At 43.8% G+C, this 24,727-nt stretch overlaps 1 protein-coding gene across 1 annotated transcript in view; it reads left to right on the top strand.

The window, feature by feature from the left end:
- Positions 1-24,727, top strand: part of ATF7IP2 (activating transcription factor 7 interacting protein 2) — a 280,782-nt gene that overhangs the window by 176,558 nt on the left and 79,497 nt on the right. Inside the window, exons 8-9 of the mRNA XM_086941363.1 lie at positions 2,664-2,728; positions 11,628-11,703. Of these exons, the coding sequence (XP_086797489.1) occupies positions 2,664-2,728; positions 11,628-11,703 (141 nt within the window). The remainder of the gene's footprint in view (positions 1-2,663; positions 2,729-11,627; positions 11,704-24,727) is intronic.

The following is a 24,727-nucleotide window of genomic DNA, read 5'->3' as shown; positions in this document are numbered from 1 at the left end:
CTCTGCTGTCGTTGGTCATCCGCCTGCAACCGTGGGTGCCGCTCTTGCACCCTCTTGGCCGAAAGAAGAATCCCCACTGAAAAGGATTGGGCACCTGACCTCGAATTTGGTACTCCCCAAACCCATGTCCCTTGTTGACTGTTGCCTCCAAAGACTAGGATTGTAAGTTCAGTACTTAAATGTTTAACAGTAATATTGTTTTCCTCGTAGGATAACGTTGGACGGTGTTGAAAAGGTTCTAACTGTCGGTTTTTCAAAGTGAAAAGTATTTTTAGTTAGAAAACCTACTTACCCGATTACGAAGACCTGGACCTTAAGATAGACTACAAAGTATCATTTTCTAAAATTGGACTGGATCGCCTGAGATCATTGGTCCATTATTGATCACTGTTGTGCAATACATGTCTTACACTCCTCTGTGTTGGGCCTAAGGCTGCTTACCCACACTACTACTAATACCACTTTGAGTTTTACATTGCGCCTTGTAAACTTTTGGGGATCCACTGGACTCTGCATGGTATTACTACCTAGTACCCAATATCCTATACAGAGCCAGCTTCCTACAATAATGTTCAACATAGATTTATCAAAAGAAAATCTTATATGTGTCTTTAAATAAATGGAGGACGAACTAGAAAATCCAGTAGACACATTTAAATTGCTTAGGAATCTGTAATGTAACATTGTGGTCTATCTTTCCCCTTTTGAAAAAAAAACTTGAAAGGAAATTTCTTAGGTAACAAAAATTGTTCCTCACCCCAAGTTTCCACCATCTTGGAGTAAGTGCCCAAATGCCAAACTGACCCTTTCATCTAATGTTTTCATAGAAAATCGTTTTAAAAAACAATTTGCTGTCCCTCCTTGCACAATGGGGGCAATTCAAAAGAAGAGACGAGGGCTGCAGGGCTCACAGACAAGCTATTATAGGCTGTTGGCATAGGAAAGCCATGAAGTGTGAAGCACCATTGCCTTGTAGAGACCTCATTGCCCGCTCTAAACACTGGATCCCCCCAGAGAAGCTCCTTGGATAATAATCATAAGGCAGCAGGAGCTTGGCTGCTTAACTATTTTATTCTTTTGTGTTGCTCTGCCATGCTCAACGTACAGAGAGCCTGTACAAACTGCATGGATATAGACACTATGAAGGAAGCAGCAATGAGGGAAATATTTTTTGTTGCTTAGGGTTCCAGATGCAAGCTCCACTGGTGTTTGTGCAAACTTGTGCTGCTGGTTACACCATAGCCATTGCACTCCACTTGTCTGCCTTCCTACTACATTTCCTGCTATTCCATTTTCTTGCTTCAAAAGAAATAAACATATGAAGCCTGTTCATAATCTTTGTTTGAAGAGGGCCTCAACACATATAACTATAAAAACATTATTTCGGAATCTTATTCTAATTTGTTGATATTTTATATTGTGGCAGGAGAGTGCTCAATGAAGTGTGCTGTTTAAAAGTGGCAAAATGGAGATGCTCTTAAGTTTTTTCCTCTAAGAAGCATTGTAAAGTACATTAATATTTTCCTACTGTTCTTTTCTGGTTTGTTAGTAAGTTATCATGTTGTTCTAGAATTTATATTTTTGACAAGCAGGATCTTATGAGATTGTTTCAGTCCTCTGTATTTTTTAGACTTAATATTTAGTCTTTCTGGTCTCACTCCTAACTCTTGTTGTGCTTTGGATGAAGTGCAAATCCAAGCACTTTAATTAAAAGGTTAAAATCCCCTTCTTTAATTTCCAGACCACTCGTTCTTGTAACTAGCTCAGGAAGTCTTCAGTATTTTTGGGTAATCTTACAATGCGTGCATGTGCCTTTAATCATGACCCTCCTAACCTCATTGCATATCTTTAGTTCCATGTTAGTCAAGAGACCACCAGGTAACTTTAAAGAGCATTCACATTATCCTAAGATACTTACATTGGAGAAATAGTGTTAACAAATTAACATTTTCTACTGCTGCACATGACTTTTATTTTTCTTTCTTTACCTTCTCATATATAAACCTCTGTATCTCAAAAACAGGATGCTTATTGTATATGGTTGATAATAGTCATAAGATCTGTGGTTACAAAATGTAATTTTTTTTAGTATTTGGTAGAGATACGTCCTAATATCTGATCTGCAAAAAAAGTTACAATTTCAGAAAACACGAGTTAAAGCTTCATCCATCACAAAACGAAGGAGGATTGAAATAAAACTATTTTTCAGAGTGGTTTATGTTTCCTCTCTCTACTATCACTGAAGCCCAGCAGAACACAGAGGTCTTCTAGATCATGATAATGAAGGCATGTTCTCTGGGCTGTAAACTATTGTACTCAAATTAGTTATTTTGCAGATTTGAGAACTACAAACCCTGTATTATAATCCCAACATTTCACTTTTCCAAATTGCTTTCTTTCCTGGGATTCCTTTATTATCCAGTACTTCAACTTCTTTATCTGCAGTAGCAATTACAGCAAGGCTACACCTCAGTGCCCTTGCATTCTATAGCAGTTTATCAGCTTCGAGGGTTGCATTTACTTAAATAAGTTGATGTGCTAGTTTTTCTCATGGTTAGTTAAACATTTTTATAGTGGTAATAGAAGTGACCAGTAACCAAGACAATCAATTTAAAAAAAGGGAAAACTTTAAAATGCCGTAAACAATCACCTTTTTTCTGCAGATGGTCTGAGCAGGAGGGCATCCACAGACAGAGGGTCTGTACTAAATGTGAAGTCCAACAATGAGGTATGTTGGAAACTCTATTTTTCTTTGTGTTAATATTAGTATAAGATATAACCTTATTTTTCATACTACCAAAGTTCATATTTGTATTAGTAGCTTTTGATGTTTACTTTGGAGTTCCTCACTGCAGTTTACATTGTCTGGTAGTTTTTAAGCCCTGAGAACAAAGTGTAGCTTTTTTGTCAGTCTGAAACCTCGAGAACTTTGTAAAGTTGTGTGCTACAACTAAAAGTAGGTATGAATCACATCTGCGTGCTACATACAGCTTTACATAGACTCTTCTCAGTTGGTTCAATTAACTTGAACATATTCATGCAATATTCCACCAGCGATTAAACAGAAGTCCACAACTCATATGGCCTGTTGCAGATGCAAGCAACACAATGAGCCATTTAAATCGGACTATCACACACTTCATCTTTCAAGCGTAGAGCAGCGCATATTCTGATCCATTGTCCAACCAAAGTGTTTTCTTACCAAGCTTAAGTGCCACTATGATACAAATCAACCTTGTTTCTCAATCAGGTGTCACTTACTATCGTTTCACCTTCCACTGTAGTGTTTGACTGTACACTGAATTTAAAAACTACCATACACCTACTTTTACTTTCCAGATCCCAATTTCCAAGTGTGCTTCCTTTCCTAGTATGGGATTCTATTAAGGCATTATTTCTCTTCTTTTGAAAACAAATTAAATAGCACAAAGTACAAAAATTAGTGAATCTACCTTTTTATATTTGATACTTGAGTCGCATCCCCACAAGTTTTTATACCTATATTTAAGCATCTCTGGAGTATTCCAAATGGTATTTTTTTCGTTCAAAGAAATCCTCAGCACACGTCATAGGTGTATCAACAATTTGTTAAGCACAAATTATACACGTTATTTCAATTTTTATTTTCTTTCTTTATTCTGTTGGTCTTGCTTCAGACAGCCAACGCCTGTTCCGTCGCTTACAAAGGGAAATCGTCCCGCGACTATCTCAAGGCTATGTCCTTTTTGATAAAGTCCTTTCTTTTGTGGTGATATTTCCAACCTACAAAGGGATTCAGTATCTTGTGCGATGTCAATAAGGCAGTCCATGCATCTGAGGGATCCTATTTTGTCCCCAAATCTTGAGCTCGTGAATCTGACGGTCTCGTCCCAAACGTCGCTCTCCGTGTAGCTTGAGCATGGATTGCCTTATTGACGTCACGCAAGATGCTGAATCCCTTTGTTCCCTGCGGTGGTGGTCCGTCTGCCTGCCCTCTCCCAGTAGCACTGCCTAAACATACTGCACGTAAAATGAAAATAACGTGCCAGGCTGTTAAAAAAATTATATATATATTGCAAATAAGAGTTTGTTGAGCAGTTCAAATACTTCCTAATCCCCAAAGAGGACAGGTCCTTAAGGCCAGTCTTAGATCTCAGGCCTTTAAATAATTGCATCCTGTCAGAGCACTCACACATGGTCACTTTACAGGACGTTATTCCACTTCTGCAGCATGGTGACTTTATGGAAACAGTAGACTTGAAGAACACACCTATTTTCACATACCAATACATCCCGCTCATCGCAAATATCTCAAGGTCTGTCATAGCAGGCGAACATTACTACTAAAGTTCTCCCTTTCGGGGTAACCACTGCACCTCGTGTGTTCGCCAAATTCTTAGCAGTCAAAGCAGCTCACATAAGCAGACAAAATATCCACGTATTCTCTTACTTGGACAACCGGCTTACCAAAGCCAGCACTCCTCATCAGTGCCAACAATGCACTCAGATGACAATAGATCTTCTCCCAGTGTAGGGTTTACTATCAACATTCCCAAGTCTCACCTGCAACCATTACAAGTTCAACCATACTCAGGGACAATCCTAAACACACAAATAGGATTAGCTCTCCCCAATTCCACAAGAATTCAAAACTCAGGCAATATTGCCCCAGTTTCAAACAAACCAGCACCTCACAGTGCAGATGGTCATGCGACTGCTAGGGATGATGGCTTCTTGCACTGCCATAGTTTCCCATGCAAGAATATACATGTGTCCATTACAGGAATGTCTAGCTTGCCAGTAGGTTTATTCACAGGGTCAGTTGACAGATTTAATGTTGATAGACCGCCACACTTGCCGTTCTCTGCCATGGTGGAACACCACCAACCTGTTGTAGTGGCTGCCTTTTTTCAACCCTGTTACCCACATCACTCTCACCGCAGACGCATCACAGAGAGGATGGTGTGCTCACCCACAAGAACTCACAGTGCACGGCATAAGGGATGCCAAGCACCAGTCCGTCCACATCAACTACCTAGAGCTTCAAGCTAGTCACCTAGCAATTAAAGCATTTCTACATCACCTGACTCACACGGTTGTCCTAGTCCAGACGGACAATATGAATGCTATATATTGCCTTCAAAAACAAGGAGGGACACGGTCTCCACAGCTGTCTCAGTCCATATTGAACTGGGCTCCCTATCACCATACTCACCTTTTAGCAGAATACCTTCCAAGAACAGTAAACAACTTTGCAAACCTGCTCAGCAGGATGCCGCAACAAATCCACAAATGGGAACTCCACCCACAAGTCCTCCTAGCCTGCTTGCAAAAGTGGGAGTTCCCTCAAAAATACCTTTTCACCTCAGCAGAAAATACAAAGTGCCCAAACTTTACCTCCAGGTTTCCACACCCACTATTCCAGGTCAATGCACTATGAATGAGTTGGTCAGGGCTATTTGCCTACGCTTTTCTGCCTCTCCCTCTCCTTCCATTTCTGGGCAAAGCTCAGGCAGACTTCTCTAGCAATGGTCCTAATAACTCCCACTTGGGCTTGTCAGCCTTGGGTCCATTACTAGACCTTCCTGTAGTTCCACACGAGAAGCTCCACAACAAGACTACACCTTCTCACTCAAAATCACGGAGAAATCGGGCAACCAGACACCTGGATCCCAAAACTCCCTACCGAGCAATCTTCCTCCTGAGGTCATGGATGTTGGTTATCTTAACCTACCAGTAGATTGTATTAACATTCCTAAGCACGTAGACATGCCGTTGTACTTCATTACATTTGCTGGTTTGAACTATTTATACTTTTAGCTTGGTCATCGCATTACTTACACATACACTTCTTTCTCTCCCGCCTGCGGGAAAACAATCTAACAATGGAGTTGATGCCCATGAGCTTTACCACCAAAAGGAGGCCTCAAAAGACTTCTTGAAAGAAAAACAATTGCACAAGCACTAGATGGCAGGAAAATGCAGAGCATGTGGATCTACAGTACTACATGCCACAAATGGATGTTTACAGGGTAAGTAACATATTCCTTTGCTTGCAATGTTCTAATATCAGATTGTTGGACTTGGCCCTTTTTTTGGCAAGTTCACCCTTAAACTTTTTGCCTTTTCTGTGACCTGGTGTTGGTGGTTTTAGGCATCTGGGCACTTTAGGACTGTGGTCCAGTGTAAAGTGTGTGCGCGCTCTGTGTACATTAGTGAGGTTAGCGTGCCTTCCCACAGGAATGCATTGTGGTTTCCCTAATCAGTGTTTGTCAGTGGTAATTGATGGTATGGGAGGAGCAGTGTGGTCAAATTTAGTATGTATGAAATTGTGAGAATAAATGCTGCGCAATGGTGTGCGCAGATTTATTGTGACTATTTGGGAAATGCCACTTTAGCATTTCTGTGTGCTATGTGTCTGCCTGCCTGATGTGAATTGCATGTCTGGCTTGTGAGTGACAGGGGCTCAGAGGTGTGTTTGGCTCCAGGAGGGGCAGGGTGATTCAGTGCTGGGCTGAATAGGACATCTGGGCTGGGAGTAGTGGAAGGAGTAATCCCCTAACTCTGAAAGGAGTGTGCCTGCCCTGTACAATGCTGGCTCCGCCCCCTGTGGTATCTGATCACCTAGCCCCCACCTGACAAAGGGAAAGTGGAGCTAGCAAAACTAAGTGATCCAATCCCCCCTGAACCAGTTGCATCTGGTTCCCCCATGCCCTGCACTACTGACAAAGGATTATGTAGTAAAAGGGCTGGGACCCCATGAATTTGTTCAGTTCAGTTCTTGTACCTGAATCCTGCTGGGGCGTGCTGCTGCTGGGCCCAGGAGGGTCTGCCATGAGAGTTTGCCATCCGGGGCCCTGCATTGCCCCTTCATCTCTAAAGCCTTTTGGGACCCTTCTGCTTTTCTTGCTAGAGTCTTGCTTTCCCCAGAGAAAGGTAGCGTGGGCCGAGCAGCGCCAAGCTGCAACCCTTTGTTTTTGAAGGAATCCCAGTCGTAGGGAATTCCTCTGCATCGCTGTGAGTAGCGAGTGCCCACCCCGCGTTTGTGCCTCCTATGAGCGGGAGCCTACCCCACTCTATGGTGCCTTTGTTGGCGGGTGGCCACCCCGCTTATTTTAATGGTCATTACGGGTGCACACCCCACCTTTGCATTCATTTTTATTACAGGAGCCCACCCCGCTTTCTGAGATACTAGCAGGTGCCTACACCGCATTGCAGCCGAAGGAGAAGAAAGCCGCCAGGAGAAGTTGCCGGTCCGCTGCCTAGCGCGACCCTGAATATCAGCCCCACTACCTGCTCATAGGCGTGGCCTCCTGCGAGCTGCCGGATGTCTGCGCTGGGCTCCCGTAAGTCTGGGACATCCCTGCGTGCTGCCTCATTTGGGTGATTATGGCGGAGGAGACACAAGGCACATTGTTGGTGCCTGCCCCCGCCGCATTGGAAGAGGGGAGGAAGTCCAGCGAGGCGGCCTCGGACTCCTGTGAGTAATGAAGCCCCGCTTAGTGCTGGCCTTATCGAGAGAAATCCCGGCCCCAGGAGAGGGACCGGGTGAAGAAGGGCAGAGTCGTCTGCCCCTTGGAGTGCTGGACCAGCCGCGAGAAGACTGAGCCTCCACATGTGGAGAGGAGAGCCCCGCGTGCAGCCGCCCCGCCGCACTGAAGAGGAGTCCCGAACCAGAGCCCGGTGAGTAGGGGCTTCTCCGTGGTGCATGCCTGTTCAAGGCACAGTTGCGAGGCCTATTTCCTGAGCTGACCCGCTGGTGCGGGCCGCTCTAATGACTTGGGGGCATTTCAAGGCACATTGTCGATGCCTGGGCGGTCCCGCAGAGAGCGGGCTGCTCTCATCTTTGTGTTGCGAGGGCCCAGAGGGGCCTGTGCTCTTTGTTCTGCACAGCTGCAACAATGGGGTTATTTTTTATAGTCCCTTACGGGACAGAAGAGGCACAGAGGTGCCAGGGACCCTTCATGTTGTCTATTACAGTGGTGGGCAGTAATTACTGGTTGTGTTCTACGTTTATTATATGTTGTACATTTACTCTGTTCACGTTGTGATGGTTCTGACAGTGGTCCAAGTGGCCCTGTCATGTGAATATAATCCCCTGTAGATATTACCTAGTGCCAGGTGGCACAATGTTTATTATGTGATTACTATTCTAATGTGTTTATGAGAATACAAAGAATACAAAGGCTGTTTTTGATATAACCTTGTGTGGAGTTCCTTTATGGTGTACCTGGTATGTTGTTGCTTTACACATTGCCTCTGGAATAAGCCTGACTACTCGTGCCAAGCTACCAAGAGGGTGAGCAGGGGTTATCTTGGGCGTGTAACTCCCTTGCCCTGACTAGAGTGGTGGTCTCTGCCTGGCTTTGGCGGAATCTCAGTCACAGCTTACTTTAAAACAGTGGCGCGTCCGGCCTCCATCCTCTCCATCCAAATTGGTAATCTGATTTTCCTAAATTACCCAAAATATTCCTTAAATTACCTTCAGAATAGAGTCTGTGCCAGGAGTGTTTACAAAATGTTAGTGGGTGGTAACACATCAAAGTCTGCTACCCATGTCCATTTTCTCTGGACTGCTTATCGACTGCGGTAAACCCCAGATAATCCTGCACTACTCTGGCACCTGCATACATACAACATATTTCCAAATGGTGTGGTGTAATGGCCTGGTTACATATTTGGGTATTGTCGTCCACCATAACTTGGCTTAGCCCATTCACATAACTATGAGCCAGCAAACTGTAAATTCTAAGAGCAGCCAGACTGATTGGACATGCTCCCATTTTCATTGACAGGACACATTGCTGTGTTAAAAATGTTTTTTCAGCCTCGGTTACTATACGTATTCACAAATGTGCCCTTAACATTAGCAAGAGTTTTCTTCAACCCACTACATTAAGTGTTTTCCAAGCTTTGTATGTGCGAGGAGACAAACCGGGTTAACAGGGATACTTTGACCCTTTCTTCTGCCTAACGGGGGACTCCTAATCTGAAACATTGTTTGGTGGCTCCAGCAAAATGTTTCTTCAGAAACATCCCAAATACTGACTTCTATCATATAAAAACGGAGCAAGTTATGGCAGATGGCACTCCATTGACCACTATTGTTGCTCTGGTTCATAGAGCTGTACGCCTGCGTTTAAACTATAACTTTGTGTTGTACTGTGTACCTTCTTGTTATTAGTTTCTTATGGATCAAACTCCAAAAGACAATTAACAGACTTTGGGCTGAGGATATCGGATGATCTTTGTTGATGGCTATTTTATTACATTAGAGCTCTGTAAACAGAGAGGCAGACCACTCCCATGCATATTTTTACATATTTTATGTTTCAATGCACGCGGAAAAAAATATATACTTGATAATCCGGCTACTCCTTTGACATTGTTTGCTATTACCTAAGTTCCTGAAGGTCTGATAACTAAACTTTATAATGTGATTTGGATAGCACAAGAGCTTATGCAAAAGAGTTGGGAAAAGGACTTTGGTGTTATCTTTGCCCATGATGTTTGGCAGTACTGCTGTATTCAAGCACAAAAAGTGATATCAAATAGCAGACAATGGATGTTGCATTTGACAATTTTGCAATTATCACTCTAGCTGGTTTAAATTTTGTTGTGTGAACGGTGTGAACTCAACTTGCTCGAGGTGTCTGCATCCTGAGGTGGTTTATTTCCAATTGGTTGAGGACCTGCCGCTCAAGTTATACCCACTGGGAGAGGGTATTTGAGACATTTGTAACATTGGAGGTGAAAAGGGCATTATCAGCGCTTGCCTTCTCAGTTTTTTTGTGTGCCATTATGGTACCAAGAATGGAAAGCGGCTCAGAAGTGGACCCTGTCCCAATGGATAATCCTCTGCAATAAGACTTGCCACTAAGGCCAAGAAATAACCTCCAGAAGCGATTGGAACCCATTCTCCAGAGCAGAATCAACTTCTGCACTTGCCAGAGGATTACCAATAGCAGAGATATGTAAGGCAGCAACATGGGCATCTCTCCATACCTTTGCCAAGCACTACTACTTGGATTCTGGAGTGCGTAGGGACGACCACTTTTCCAGATCTGTCCCAAAATATTTCGAGTCTAACTATCCATCAACCCTCCTCCTGGGCACGGTACTGCTTCGGAATCTATTCTAAAGGTGAAAATCTGCAGATGAAGGTAACCATCAGAAGAAAGGTATTTACCTGTGGTAGCGATCTTTCTGATGGATACTCTTACCTATCTTCAGATTACTCACTGACCCATCCGGCTCCCACTTTGATGGATGTGTTATAGGGAGAGTTAATAAGAATACAAATTAGTTTTAGAACTAACAGCCTTCTAGATGGCTTTCCATTCACCCGCTTCGAAGGCGGATAAAAACAAGAATGGTAACTGTTATCGTTACATAGAGGTGGGCGCTATATAGCTTCAGTAACGTCCTATGGTGCCACTTCCAGTCTCGATACAAAGCCAGTGTCGCCTAATGGTGACTTGAGAGATTTGAAGATTCTTTGTCCAGTCTGGCTGGAGTCTGGGATTATTCTACAGTTGAGGAACTGGCAGGTAGATAGAGTATCCACGAGAAAGCTCATTACCCCAAGTAAGTAACTTTTCCTTCTTGCAGGTTGAGGAAAACCGGTTCTGAAGTCAACTTCATTGTATATCACAGTGCACTTCTCATAACCTGTGAAGTGAAGAATTGGGTTTAAACTATATAGAAAATATTATCAAACTCTCATCCATGTTTGTATGGGTCTCCATTTAGGTCAACCCTGCCACAAGCTTTAACCATGAAATTATCTAAGCATGTCAACTGATTCATTTCAGAAGATTTGTTGGTTGACCTATATCAAACAAGTGTCTGATAAGCTTGCTAAGCCGGATCCTTTTGAGACCCTCATGAACATTGTAAAGGCAGATGAGTTGTGTGCTAGAAGTACCTTTTTTCAACTTAGTTGCTTGTTAATTGAATGATATTGTTTATAACCAGTGGATTTAACTTTGGTGCATAGTTTATATCATGGTAAATTGTTCCCTATGTTCAGAGCGGGTCATATGCACCATTTGTTGTCTTTTACTTAAGGATATGCATTTCATGTTTTTTGTGGATTTTATAAACTTGCTTGCAGGTTTTACTTTGTCCCTCTGTTAAAATAATTCTGACACAAAAAAAATAATTCCACTTGGGGCAAACCAACATTAAAAAAAAAAAAAAAGTTTATTTTAAAAAATGTGGTCTACTCTTAATGCGTACTTTGCACAGCTGGCTTTCTGGTTAAGGCTGTTAACCTGAGATCATCCTTCCAAGATTTCATTTTTCTAATATTAAGCATTGTTTAGATATGAATACATTTTACTTTGTGTTTTATAATGTCATTATTGTGGATGTTTTTATGGTTGTGTTTCCTTAACTGAAATACAGTAATGGAGTTAAGTAACTTTTTGTTTTAACACTAGGTGAAAGGATTGGATTTGTCTGTCTACATGATGGATGATATAATGATGGATGGCATTGCTTTTCATTTTTTGTTTTAGCCAGAGCATGCAGATATGTATTCCAAGTAATCATTGTTAACATTTGAATGTGTTTTTGTTATTTTTCTTTCATTTACGTGTATTCATGGTTCAAGAAGCATAAATGTTAACATTTGATTCTTACAGGTTTCAAATGAAGAAATTAAGAAGGGTTTTGGGGTAGTGATTGACCTCACAGAAGAAGAGTCCAGCTCCAAGAGAGGTGACAAACTTCAAATAATGTAGTTCATAGGAGTTATTTTGCGTCTTGTATCCTTCAAATACTTATTTTGTTTGGACTTTGTTCTTTCCTGGCAGATACCGAAAGCACCAGGAGTGCTAGTGCAGAAATCAATTAGCCATGTTGTTCACCTATGCACTCCTGTCTTCACCTTTATCTTTGGTTTCTATCCATTGTAGTAGATCTTCATTACTCCATATCAGCATCTAAATGTATTTGTATTTAATCCTCGTTTCATTTTGTCATCTTTCTACATATGTTTAAACAAATGTAACTTTTAAGTTTTATAAACATTTGATTTCATGTGTACTAAGCACCTTGCCTTTGCCTTGGCTTTTAGCTTAAAAACCTGAACTAGCTAAATATTAATTTCAGTGCATTTGTCTAGCTCATTATTTTCCAGCATTAGATTGTTTATAGATTGACATGGTTACATCGGTTCCCTACCTCAAGCTGCATATCTTCAGAAAGATGGCACAACAATACACTGTATTAACTTGCCCATAGGCAAAATAATATTGTTTGTTTAGTAGTAGGTTCACCTACTTTGAAACTCTCCAAATTTTGGCCCGCGAGGTGAATGTGCTAAGCACTCCACTCCATCCAGGAGTCTACCAATGTTTAGATTTTTTTCACGCCTGGAGTTTGAGCGAGTCTCCAGGCAGAACTGAATTCTGACTGTGTTCTTCATAGTGTTTTACCTTGGAAAACATTCTTAGTTATTTTGCACTAGTCCAGCTTCAGGTGCACCATGTAGCTAATATATTTTTGTCTTCCCACCCCCAACAACCCCCTTGTTTTGAGTCCACTCCTTGGAGAAAACCGTGTCTTTAGAAGTTCTAACCAACATGCGGTCATAGAAAAATATTTGCACATTTTCTCCACTAGGAGTGCCTTCACTACCTGTAGTATAAGCATAAAGATGTGCATATAGACACTGTATAAGACTATCCCTTCACATTTTCTGTAAGACAGAGAAAGTAGACTGCCTTTGATTTTTTTCTTAGAACTTTTTTTAAAATTTAGAATTTTATCTCCTGGAGATACTCTCCCTTTTGTGATGATTCATGTGTGAAGTGCCGATCTAAGTACTTCTGCACAGATGGTGTAGGAAGCTGGCACTGTATATGCTATACCAAAGTAAGGTATAATGTGCACCTAGTCCAGTGGATCCCCAAAGGTAGGCAGAGGCTTAAGGAGAGAATACCTTACTCTCTATTTGTGGTAGTGTGGGCGAGCAGTGAGGCTTTATCAGAGGGTAGTTTTAAGTATTTATTGTTCACACTCAGGCAAGAAATATTTCACACACTGAAATACTGAACTCTGACCAATTTGCTTTGTATGAAAATATTATTTAGTTGTATTTTATTTCTAGAACCAAGCCAGGCCTGGTACAGGTCAGTGTAATAGTACTTTGCAAGAATAAGGCAGTTAAATACAGTTTAATGCAATTGGATCAGTTACAGGTAAGTTACTGGTCCATAAAACAGTTGGGATTACTTTTCAGTTATTATTGTGATTACATTGTTAGTTACTTTTCAGATTACTTTTCTAGTTCCCTTTTTTACAACCATGTGATATGCCTAGAAATCACACTTGGACATTTCCTAGATAAAAGGTGAGCAAATCAGTTTTTGTAAGTATACCTTTTTTTAAGGGTTCGTACAATTTTCCAACAAAACATTTTTCACAGAAAAGCAGCCCATGCAATACTATTGGAGGAAATGAAGTTATTGGTTTACAGGTAAGTACTTAGGTTTGCAAGTTGGTTTTCTGAGGTTAGAACAAGGGTTCCACAGGGGTCAAGAAAGCACTCTCAAAGCACCCTCAGAGGCACTAGGGTGACCGGGTTAAGAGTGCTGAGGCCCAATATTATCCAATGGGGGAGAGAAGGCCTCCGATTGGTGCCTGCTCACGAGCAGGCCACTTGGATGTGGGAGCAATGCTCCTAAGATCTAGCTCAGGGCAAAGGGGGTTCAAGATAAAACACAAAGTGCACCCTTAGCGGCACATTGGTGGCTTGGTGCAGTGTGCTGTTTTGGCATCGGTGTCCTGTTCTCAATGGGAATTGCTGGTTTTGGTTTTTAGCTGCAGGCTCGGTCCAGGAAGTCTTCGGAAGAAACTAACAGCGTGGCAGGTAAATTGGAGGGCTCTGGATGTAGGTGTACCTCAGAAACTCTTCTCCAGGGTGCAGGGTGGCAGATGCCGGGGCGCCTTTTAAAGTCGGATTTCACCTTACGGGGTAACTCACGGTTTGGGGGGGGGGGGTGTCTGTGCAGAGGCTGCAAGCAATGTGGAGTCTGGGAGGGGTCCACCCACGGTGGACTTGGACTCTAGAGCGCTGGGGGACCACGCTAGGACCAGTGGGCCACTCGTGGGTGTAGGGTGCAGTGGTAGTTTCTGGTATTGGGTTTCTTTGTCCTCAGCAGGCTGGGAGTCTTTTTTTGGTGATTCTTTTGATCAGAGCTGCTGTTCACAAGAGAACTGGTCTTTGTTGAAGGCACTCCGTCGTCCCAGGGGTTCTGGAGGTCGATAGCTGCAGGACAAGGCAATTGTTTTGCGGAGGATCTCTGGAATCTGCAGGCGGGCCGGTGGGGTTGGGGCCAAGTCAGTTCTTATCTGCAGTCTCCTCTGTTGAGCGTCTCCTTTCGTCCTTCTTGGTAGTTTGCTGGAATCTCCCTTCTGGGTTCAGGCCTGTCCCCTAAATACTGTATTTAGTGGGCATTTTAGGGGTCTTGAGTTCAGTAGCCAGTGGGCTACTGACCTTGGGGTGACTACACCCTTGGTGTGATCACCTCACGTGGGGGAATGGGCACAATCCCCAACACTGATTGGACAGTTTCTGCCATCTGCAAGATGGTGGTGACTGAAGAGTGGGCTTCACCTTGCCTCGCCCACCTGAGGAGTGGGGTTGGTAGAGGTGGGCACACCTTATGAGCTGTTATACTTTTTCCCGCCTGTCTTCCTGCCGAAAAGGAGGGGAGACCAGAAAGGGGCCTGCTCCTGAAAGCAGGAGAGGATGGGGGTTGCGTTACTAACGCAGCAAGGCCTCTGAAGCTCCCCTGCCACAGATGGCTCTTCCTGACCGGAAAGGGGGCGGGGAGTTGTGTGACCACCTCCGCCCAGGAAAGTCTGTTTCTGGGCTCAGGAAGCGATGGCTCCCACCCTTAGGGGTCCAGAAACTTGTCTTTTTGGTGGCAGGTTGGTGTTTACCAGTCGGGGAACCCACCAGAGGCGGGTTGTTTTTCAGGGGGCATCTCTAAGATGCCCTCTTAGTGCATTGTATAATCAATCCAACACTGGCAATTACACTAACAATTACCTACGCCGAGGTAACGGAATGACAAAGGAATAACGGGCACGTCACAGGACGGGTCTGTCCTTAATAGCGTGCTGCAATATAGCGTATTTGCAAACAAAACAGGTGATGGACCGAATGTGGATCAATGTCACACATTCACCCCAGTCCAAAGATCTGGGCCCAAATCCATTGTTTTTTTGCACTCCACACCACCCTGGGTTAGACAATGGCGAAATGCAAATCAGCTCTGACCCTGTGCCCCATGGGAACAGTCCAGTCCGAACTACAAAAGCCATGTCCTTCCCAGAACGGAATCAAGCATCCGAGGACCGGACCGGTTTCGAGGTAACACCTCTCATCAGCCCGGCTAGCTTGACTCCAGTGGTGTGGAGTGCCTGGGACCCACGTCTGAGCATCCCCAGCGCACTTATGGCGGTATTTGCAAACAAAACAGGTGATGGACCGAATGTGGATCAATGTCACACATTCACCCCAGTCCAAAGATCTGGGCCCAAATCCATCGTTTTTTTGCACTCCACACCACCCTGGGTTAGACAATGGCGATATGCAAATCAGCTCTGACCCTGTGCCCCATGGGAACAGTCCAGTCCGAACTACAAAAGCCATGTCCTTCCCAGAACGGAATCAAGCATCCGAGGACCGGACCGGTTTCGAGGTAACACCTCTCATCAGCCCGGCTAGCTTGACTCCAGTGGTGTGGAGTGCCTGGGACCCACGTCTGAGCATCCCCAGCGCACTTATGGCGGTATTTGCAAACAAAACAGGTGATGGACCGAATGTGGATCAATGTCACACATTCACCCCAGTCCAAAGATCTGGGCCCAAATCCATCATTTTTTTGCACTCCACACCACCCTGGGTTAGACAATGGTGATATGCAAATCAGCTCTGACCCTGTGCCCCATGGGAACAGTCCAGTCCGAACTACAAAAGCCATGTCCTTCCCAGAACGGTATCAAGCATCCGAGGACCGGACCGGTTTCGAGGTTACACCTCTCATCAGCCCGGCTAGCTTGACTCCAGTGGTGTGGAGTGCCTGGGACCCACGTCTGAGCATCCCCAGCGCAAAGATTAGCATACTACCCTGGGTAATGTCCGACCATAACCCGCTTATCTTAGATATAACAACCGCTGTCCAACAAAAGAAGATGACAAATTGGACTTTTGAGAGAGCTTTGTTACAGGACTCAGAATACACTGCTCTAATGAAAGAATGGATAAGAAACTTTTTGGTACTAAACAAAGGTTCTGCTCCCCCTGCAGTAGTATGGGACACCCTAAAAGCAGGTATAAGGGGGGAGACAATCAGATACTCGATTAGGCGGAATAAGGTAGAGAGGGAGGAAGTAGAAACGAGAATAAGGACAGTTGCCAGACTAGAACATGAACTCAGTAGCGCAATTAGGGCGAATCAGGATATTGTTAGAATAACATACGAGCTTGCTATGGCTAAGGCAGCGGTTGGGGAACTATTTGCGTCTAAAGCAGCAGGGAAATATTTGGCTTGGAGGAAAGATCAATATGAGTATAGTGAGCAGATAGGTCGAACGCTAGCTGTTCGAACAAGGCAGGCTGCTACAAAGGGGGATATATCTGAGATCAGATCTGAGAATGGAAGTGTCGCAACAACACCCGAGAGTATATGTGCTAGCTTTCGAGACTACTATCAGAAGCTATATGAAGCTGACTATATGGCATCTAGCGAAGATATATATAATTATCTTGGGAGTGTCAGATTAGAGAAACTAACGACCCAGGACAGAGGGACATTGGAGACGGCATTTAATAAAGTAGAAATACAGAGGGCAATTCATGACTTACCATCTGGCAAAGCAGTAGGCCCGGACTCTATACCCTTGGAGTTTTACAAAACATTTTTGCCAGAGATAGAAGAAGAACTATATGAGTTGGCTGTAAATATACAAGAGGGTGCGATACCTCCGGAGTCATGGGGAGAGGCAACTATGATTGTCTTTCTGAAAAAAGATAAACCTGCAACCAATCCTGGGTCGTATAGGCTGATAAGCCTAATGAACAGCGATGTGAAAATTTACTCCAAGATGCTGGCAAATAGGCTAGGTGCAGTAATTGGCAAGATTGTTTCCCCATGGCAGCATGGATTTATCCCTGGGAGAGGAACAGCGGAACATGTCAGAAGAGTGCTCACGTTATTCGATGGTACGGCATCCTCACGAGACCCTATGGCATTGATCCTTTTAGATGCTGAGAAGGCTTTTGATAGGGTCTCGTGGGGATTCCTCTGGGCTGCGTTGGAGAAGCTGAATCTGGGGGAGGGCTATGTGGGAGCTCTGAAAGCCTTATACCACAATCCAAGAATAAGAGTTAGAACCATGGGGGAGCTGAGTGGTACAATAGTTATTGGACGAGGAACTAGGCAAGGGTGCCCTTGCTCCCCGCTACTCTTCGCTCTATACATAGATACATTCATTAGGAGAATAGAGCAGAACAGAAACATCTTGCCCATAGCATTGAACGGGTATGAAACTAAAATACTAGGATATGCGGATGACTTGGCCATAACATCAAGCGAACCAATGTCAGCCCTAACAGAAATAGAACAGGAAGCGGCTACATTTGGAAGACTGTCTGGGTATAAATTAAATGTAAATAAGACCCAAGTAGTGATAAATCAGAATATATCTTTGGTCGATCCAAGAGTGGTAGAAACAGCAGTATATTTGGGGGTTCGCATAACCTCAGACCTCTCGAAAGTGGTATCGAAGAATTTAAGCCCCATTATAGATAAGGCCAAAATTGATTTTGACAAACTGAATAACCTACATCTAACAACAATTGGTCGCTGCAATGTTATCAAAATGGTGTTTATGCCAAAAGTGCTTTATTTATTTAGGACCATACCATTAATTTTTAATAATAGTTGGTTCAGGGAGCTAGAAAAGGTAACAAACAGATTTATTTGGGCCAAGGGAAAAACACGTCGCAGCCAAAAATTTCTGTCACTCCCAAGAGAGAGGTGGGCTGGCGCTACCAGACTTTAAGGCTTATTATTGGGCAACGGTCTTGCAATATACCAGAGGCATGCTGGGGGGGAGTGTTATAGACAGATGGAGAGGCAGAGATGGGATCCCAGACGTATACGAACTCGTAGTGAAAAACTCTAGTCAATGGTTACTCACTTATGAGGAGAGGAGCTATCACAAAAAAAGTAAGGTTTAAGACCTTGGTGGCCGCAAGATCAGTCTGGTCTGGGATAAGGAGAAATTTAAAACTAGGGAGAATGAATTACTATACCCCTCTGTATGGGAACCCATCACTGCCGGGGGTATTTCACGACTCAGTTATGAGGGGATGGGATGCATTAGGGGTTAAAACCATCGGGGGCCTTATAGGGGCAACCGGTCTGATCTCGTTTGAGCAAGCACAACGCTTATATAACTTAGGACGCAGAGATTTTTTTAAGTACTTACAAGTGAGGTCAGTTCTGGTAAAGAAACAGGGAGGAGACATGAATTTCCAGAGGGTCGAACTACTGGAATGTGTAAGGGAAGAAGGGGGATCCTCCATCTCGCAATTATACGAGGAAATCTGTAAATATAAAAAGGATGATTGTGATAGAATGTATGTGAAGTGGAGAGTCAAACTAGGTCTAACAGGAAATGAGGCAGAGAAGTCATTAAAACTGTCAAATTCGGTCTTAGAAGTAGCAAATTTACAATCTCAGCAATATAAGACTATGTTTGAACTTTATTATACCCCTCAAAAAATAGCGCAGTGGGGGGGAAATAACGGGGGCATCTGTCCGAGATGCCAATCCACACAAGCAGATACAATCCATATGTTTGCATCATGCCCCTCTCTGGATATATATAAAAAATCTTTGGAACAATTCTTCTCCGACTCTCTGGGGATACATTTAACTCTGACAGATGAAGTCATGATTTTGGGTGTAGTGAGGGCGGGTGTAGACGTTCTTCACCATGAGTTTCTGTACTTAGCTATGACTCTCAGCAGACTATGTATAGCAACACTCTGGAAAGACCCAAACCCCCCAACATTACAACAATGGATCTCTCGTGTACTGGCCATATATATATTAGAAATGGCCCTATATGAAAAAAAAGGTAAAAAAAGAGGCTGGACGGAGGATATGGGCCCCAATAATTGAATGGAAAAGAAGGCTGGGAGAGACTTAAGATGAAATAGGTGGAAAGTCAGACGCAATTAAGAATATGTGATATCTCTTAATGATGGTCTTCCATTGTGTTTAAAGCTCTTTGTGTATTTGGAAAAAAATGCTTCATTAGTTTTAAAATTGACGTTAATGCTTTCCGAATTGCAAGAATATATATATATTTTTTTTCTTTTTTTTTGTTGTTTCTGCTTCTCTGGCAATGTATTATGAATATGTAATTCTGATGTTGATTGAAAAATAAAAAAACTTAAAAAAAAAAAGATTTTTCTCAAAATCCCTGCCTCATTAGAGAAAGTGGTGATAAATCGACATGTATCATCCTCTCTGTTAATAGGCCTCTCCCTATCCTTTAGTACGCAGCGTCTCTGTATTTTCTCAACCTTAGTCAGAGTTTTAAGCAGTAGATCCTGGCAATAGCCACGTGCTCTGAATCTGTCTGTCGCTTCTTGTGCAGCAGCATGAAAGTCATCTATATTGGTACAATTTCTCTTCATGCACAGAAGCTCCACATATGGTATACTACTCCACATATGGTATACTATCCTTAAGATTTTTTGGGTGGCTACTAGAGGCTTCTAAAATGGAATTTCCTGCTGTTTCTTTCCTGTATGAGGTGCAGATCTTACCCTCACACACATAAACTTTAAGGTCTAGAAAAGAAACTTCTTTTTTACTCAGTTGCCCGCTGAAGTGTAAATTTAGGGAATTTTTGTTCAATTCACTGATATATTCTTCAGCATCACTTTGTGGACCTTTCCATAAAATAAACAAGTCGTCGATATATCTATGCCATGATATAACATAATACAACTGACCCATTTGCTGTACTTGTCCGCCCAGGCCTCCTGCTTCTCCCACCAGCCCACAAATAAATTTGCGTAGCTGGGGGCGAAGCAGGTGCCCATGGCGATACCCCGTACCTGGTGATAATGCTGTTTTTCAAAAAGGAAACTGTTATTGGTCAAACAGAAACTGGTAAATTCAATCAGCATTTCATTATGTTCAGTTAACTGTAATGACCTCCCTTTCAGAAAATAGTGTACGGCTTGTAGGCCCTTAGTATGTTCAATTGTAGTGTAAAGACTGGTCACGTCTAACACTGCAAGTCATGAACTTCTCTATGTCCATACATGAGGAGTAACCGTGTAACCTTAGCAACAGCTAGATGAAACCAGTATGGTAATTGAACCCATGTAATCATGTATGTGTATAAATACCTAAGGAAAATGTAATGCAGATGTAGTGAACAAGGCGGGAGCAAGCCGCCGAAATGCGTCTAAGCAGCAACTGATCATTTAAATAAATTGTTTGGATTCAGATTCACAGAGCCAGCGCCGTCTTTTATTTGAAGTTTGGCGTGGTAAAGAATATATATATATATATATATATATATAACACCCAATACTCTTTATGGCTTTCAAGTTCCGTGTCATTACGATTTCCACTGCACCATAATGACGTTACTGAATTATAATAAACCCACACTGGATATGTATATATATTCCAACAACGAACCCATCCGGTCAAAGAAGGCACACAGCACTCTCCCCACCTCCGGCATGCGTGCCTTTCTGTCACACGCGATTACATACTACTTGATATAATTTCCATGTCGACGCGTTTCAAGGCGGGAACGCCTCTTCTTCGACTTACCCTAGGGCATCTCGGCACTTGCATTGGGAACCCGTCCTGGCTTTTTCCCTGTGAGATAACCCGTACTGGGCATCCCCAAGGTGAAAGCCAGGCATCCCGCCGCGGGGGGCCGTAGTGGAGATTAAGCAAGCTATTGCCAAGAGTTGTAGAGTGTGAACCCGTGATTCGAGAAGGCACCGAAGTGAGAATTATCGAGTCCGTGGACACTTGGGCTCAGACCCTGCCGTGTCGGGAATTGAACCCTGGTCCCGGGTCTGACCTCTGCTTCAAGGTATGCCTCCTCTAACCAGTGAGCCACACTTCTCCACACGTTATAGTTAGTTGTACTAACTATAAGTTGCGCGCCCGCAATCCACTGCTGCTGATGTCACATATTACATTATTCATGACATGGTCAGTGACATCACTGATGACATCTCAAATGACATCACTGATGACATCATCCAGTGAATGTGGTTTGCTTCGATATTTAAATAAGTATTATATATATAGCAATCAGCCTTGAAGACTGAGTGGATGTAGAAGTGTCTGAATGGAGGATTTAGTAGCAATGTGTTTGTCTAAATGACAAATGTAAAGTTTCTCACTAAATATATGGGATAGTGATTAAACTGTGTGAATACCTGTATCCCTCTATCTCTTGTTGTGTAACTACTACATAAGTTGGTTACTAGCTATGTGAAAGTCTACATTAGTTATTAATTAGTTAAGTGAGTATTTGTATGGGATAGTGAATAAATGTGTGTGTAGTTGGGAGGGACGTGTGTGACTGTCGAAAGATGTGTAAATAGTTGATTTAGTAGGTATATGAGATTAAGACTGTATGTGGAAACAGTTGTTTTGGTGAGTGAATCTCTTTATGGGTGTGGTGATGAGAAAATATATTTCTCTAGTGGAAGGAAGATGGCGAATGTGCGCCGCCGCTGAAGGACGCTCAGCTGCTCCTCGCCGTGCTCCCGGCAGTCTGCCGTGATGCCGGCAGCCTGCCGTGATGCGGCAGGACTACAATTTTGATCTCCGCTGCAAAAACCACGAAAAATAAAGAAGAAAATACGGAGGAAAGTGGCGGAAGTTGTTTCTTTGCTTAAACGCCACCGCAAAACAAACAATTGTCAGAGATCAGCTGGCTCGCTCAGCGGAGATCGGTGGTCCCGCCTCTGCTTCAGTGCCGGTTTTTGGCGCCTGGCTTTACTCGGCTCCCGGCTACTAGCGGCTTAGAAAGAAAATACGCAGAGAGGTAATGAAGCTGCCTTTCCCTTTCCAGTGATGTCGCTTTTTATAAGGACTGGTGGAATACAGTAGTTATTGCCCCTGCTCTGATTCCCTTGACTCCTGGCTTTCGACTCCTGGTTCCAGTCTCCGCATTTTGTGTGTGCCGGGTTGCTGGCGGGGCGGAGTGGTCAAAGCAACAGTAACAGTAACCGTAACACCGGCTAACAGATGATGATGCGTTTGGGGCGTTTTGGGCTTTCGGATTTTCAGTGACAATATTACTTTTTGGCTGGTTCTTTTGCCTACTTTCTATGGATGTGCCGTTTTACTGATGTTAGCTCTCTGCTCCGCTCTGCTCGAACAGCTAGGTGGACTACAACTACGTGGGAGCTTCGAAAACTGGCTTGGTGCAGTCAATCAAAGTCTCCTGCTCGAAGTAATAGCTGTTTTTTTGGATCTAGCGGTGAGCAGCGAAGGCATGTGAAAGTGGCATCGATGCCGGGGGCCTCGTTTGAAGCAGGGGAAGAGTATTAGAAAACACAGAGAGAGATGGCTCCACCACGCACAACCAGAAGAGGGCGCGCTGAGGCTCCAGCAGAAAATTTGACAATCACAGGAGCAGGAGCAGGAACTGAAGGTATGAATGGAGAGACTGTGTTGCGAGATAAATCTTCTGCAGATAACGTATTATTGTTGGAAAAAACTTTAACAAGTAATAACGCATGCAGCTCTCAAGTCGGCACGCAGGTGGGGAAACCCATTTTGAAACTTTTGCAATCTGGAAAAGCGACAGCGGTCCTCCGTTCCTGTGGGTCTGAATCTGCTGTTCCCCTCGCTCAGATGGCAGAAGTCTTAAATGCAGCAGTTAATGAGGGATGGGGGAATACGGAGGATTGTGATCGCAGAGTGGATATGTCTCCTACCACTCTTCCCTCTCCCCTCCCTCCAGGGGGTATATGCTTAGTAGCAGCTGCAAGTGAGACTGGTAATATTTCCCTTGGTTCAGTAAATTTTCAAATTGGAAGTTCAAATGCCAAAGGCCCCAGCTGCCTGTTGAGTGATATAGCACAGGACAGTAATCCAAGTAGGCATGATCTTTACCTCTCACAGAGCCTTGGAGACGGAGCCAGTGAAATTGAGGCGCAGATAAGCGTTACGACAGGGCTCAGGTTTGTTACTAACGTGAGGTGGCAAAAGCCCACTACCCAACGAATCCGGAACCTGGCAGCAGCGGCCTGGTAGGCAATGCCGAGGAGGGAGGGATAGCTCCAAAAGGAAAGGATAAAGGGCCTAAGATCATTCGGAATGTGAAAGGTGGAGGGGCTGGCAATACTGTGCAGATCCACGAAGCACTTGGCCGATTAAAGGGTGCAACCAGTTCTTCTAAAACCACGCCAGGAATAAGCCCTCTGCGGAAATGGGTCTCATCTAAGGGAGAAGTACGATCCATTATTTCAAAACTCTCAGCGGCAAGGTCACAGGGGGATGGTGTTGCCCCTACCCCCTCAAAGGGAGGTGCTGATCCACATGGTAGTTTGAAAAATGTAGCGACTGTGGCAGAGCAAGGTACTTATAATCTTCTGTCTAGTGATACCAGCCCAAGAAATGTGGATCTGCCAACATCTTCAGCAATAGATGCTGTGTTCTGCCAAGGTCAAAAGGAGGTTGGTGGGATACCCCCTCACTCAAAGGAAGCCAGAAGTTTCGGACATAACAGCTCTTTAACAGTGTTCGGCTCCGCTTCCTCCCCCCTATGTTGCATGACTCTAGTGCAGTGGAAATAGGACCTAATGCTGGTCAGAACTATCCGAGTAGGGGGAGTGAGGGGGCGATAGGGGTGAGCCCTCTCTCTCCGGCATCATGCATGCTCTCGTTGCTCATAGAGCGGAAGCGCAGGCATATTATCAACAGGCAAGGGCGGACTCTAGTGAAATAAAAAGAGCTCTGTCTGAAGTTACCAGCAAGGTCCAGCATTTGTCGGTAGAGGTCTTCGGTTTACAGGAGCGAGTGGCAGGTGTAGAAGAGATTAACTCTCATACTGTCAAGGTGGTTACTGCACAGGAGTCACAACTTGCTTCAATGCAACTCAAAATTGACGACCTGAAAAATCGCCAGCGCCGCCATAACTTGAGGATTTTTGGGATACCAGAGGGGAAAGAAGGCACCGATCCTCGGGCTTTTGTTGTGGATCTTTTACAGAAGGCATTTCCAGACCTGGAGGATTGGGACATGGACACGCAGGTCCAAAGAGCACATCTGCTCCTACTTTTTCTGTCACCTAATATACAAGTTTAAAAAAATGACCCCCGTCCAATTTTGGTCTACTTTGGTAACTTTCTGCTTCGTCAGGCTATTTTCTTTAAAGCTAGGCCAACGGGTCCTGTTCAAGTAGATGCTATGGCGATTTTCGTCAGATCTGATCTGTGCAAATCTTCAATGGACAAGAGATGGCAATTACGACAACTAATGGATTTGTTTAAGTCTGTCTGTTCTCAGGTTTTTTTTGCAGGAGCCTGCCCGGCTTAAAGTTGTTAAGGATGGCCGCTCCTATTTTTTTGTTAATGAGCAGGAGGCTAAAAAAGCTTTGGCCACTTAGCAAACTTCCTGTGACTAATGAATTGCCTAAGGTCTTGGTCTATTCTGAA

This window comes from Lissotriton vulgaris, chromosome 10 (assembly GCF_964263255.1).
Source record: "Lissotriton vulgaris chromosome 10, aLisVul1.2, whole genome shotgun sequence".
NCBI classification, from domain to species: domain Eukaryota; kingdom Metazoa; phylum Chordata; class Amphibia; order Caudata; family Salamandridae; genus Lissotriton; species Lissotriton vulgaris.
This window is presented reverse-complemented; position numbering and strand designations above follow the sequence as displayed.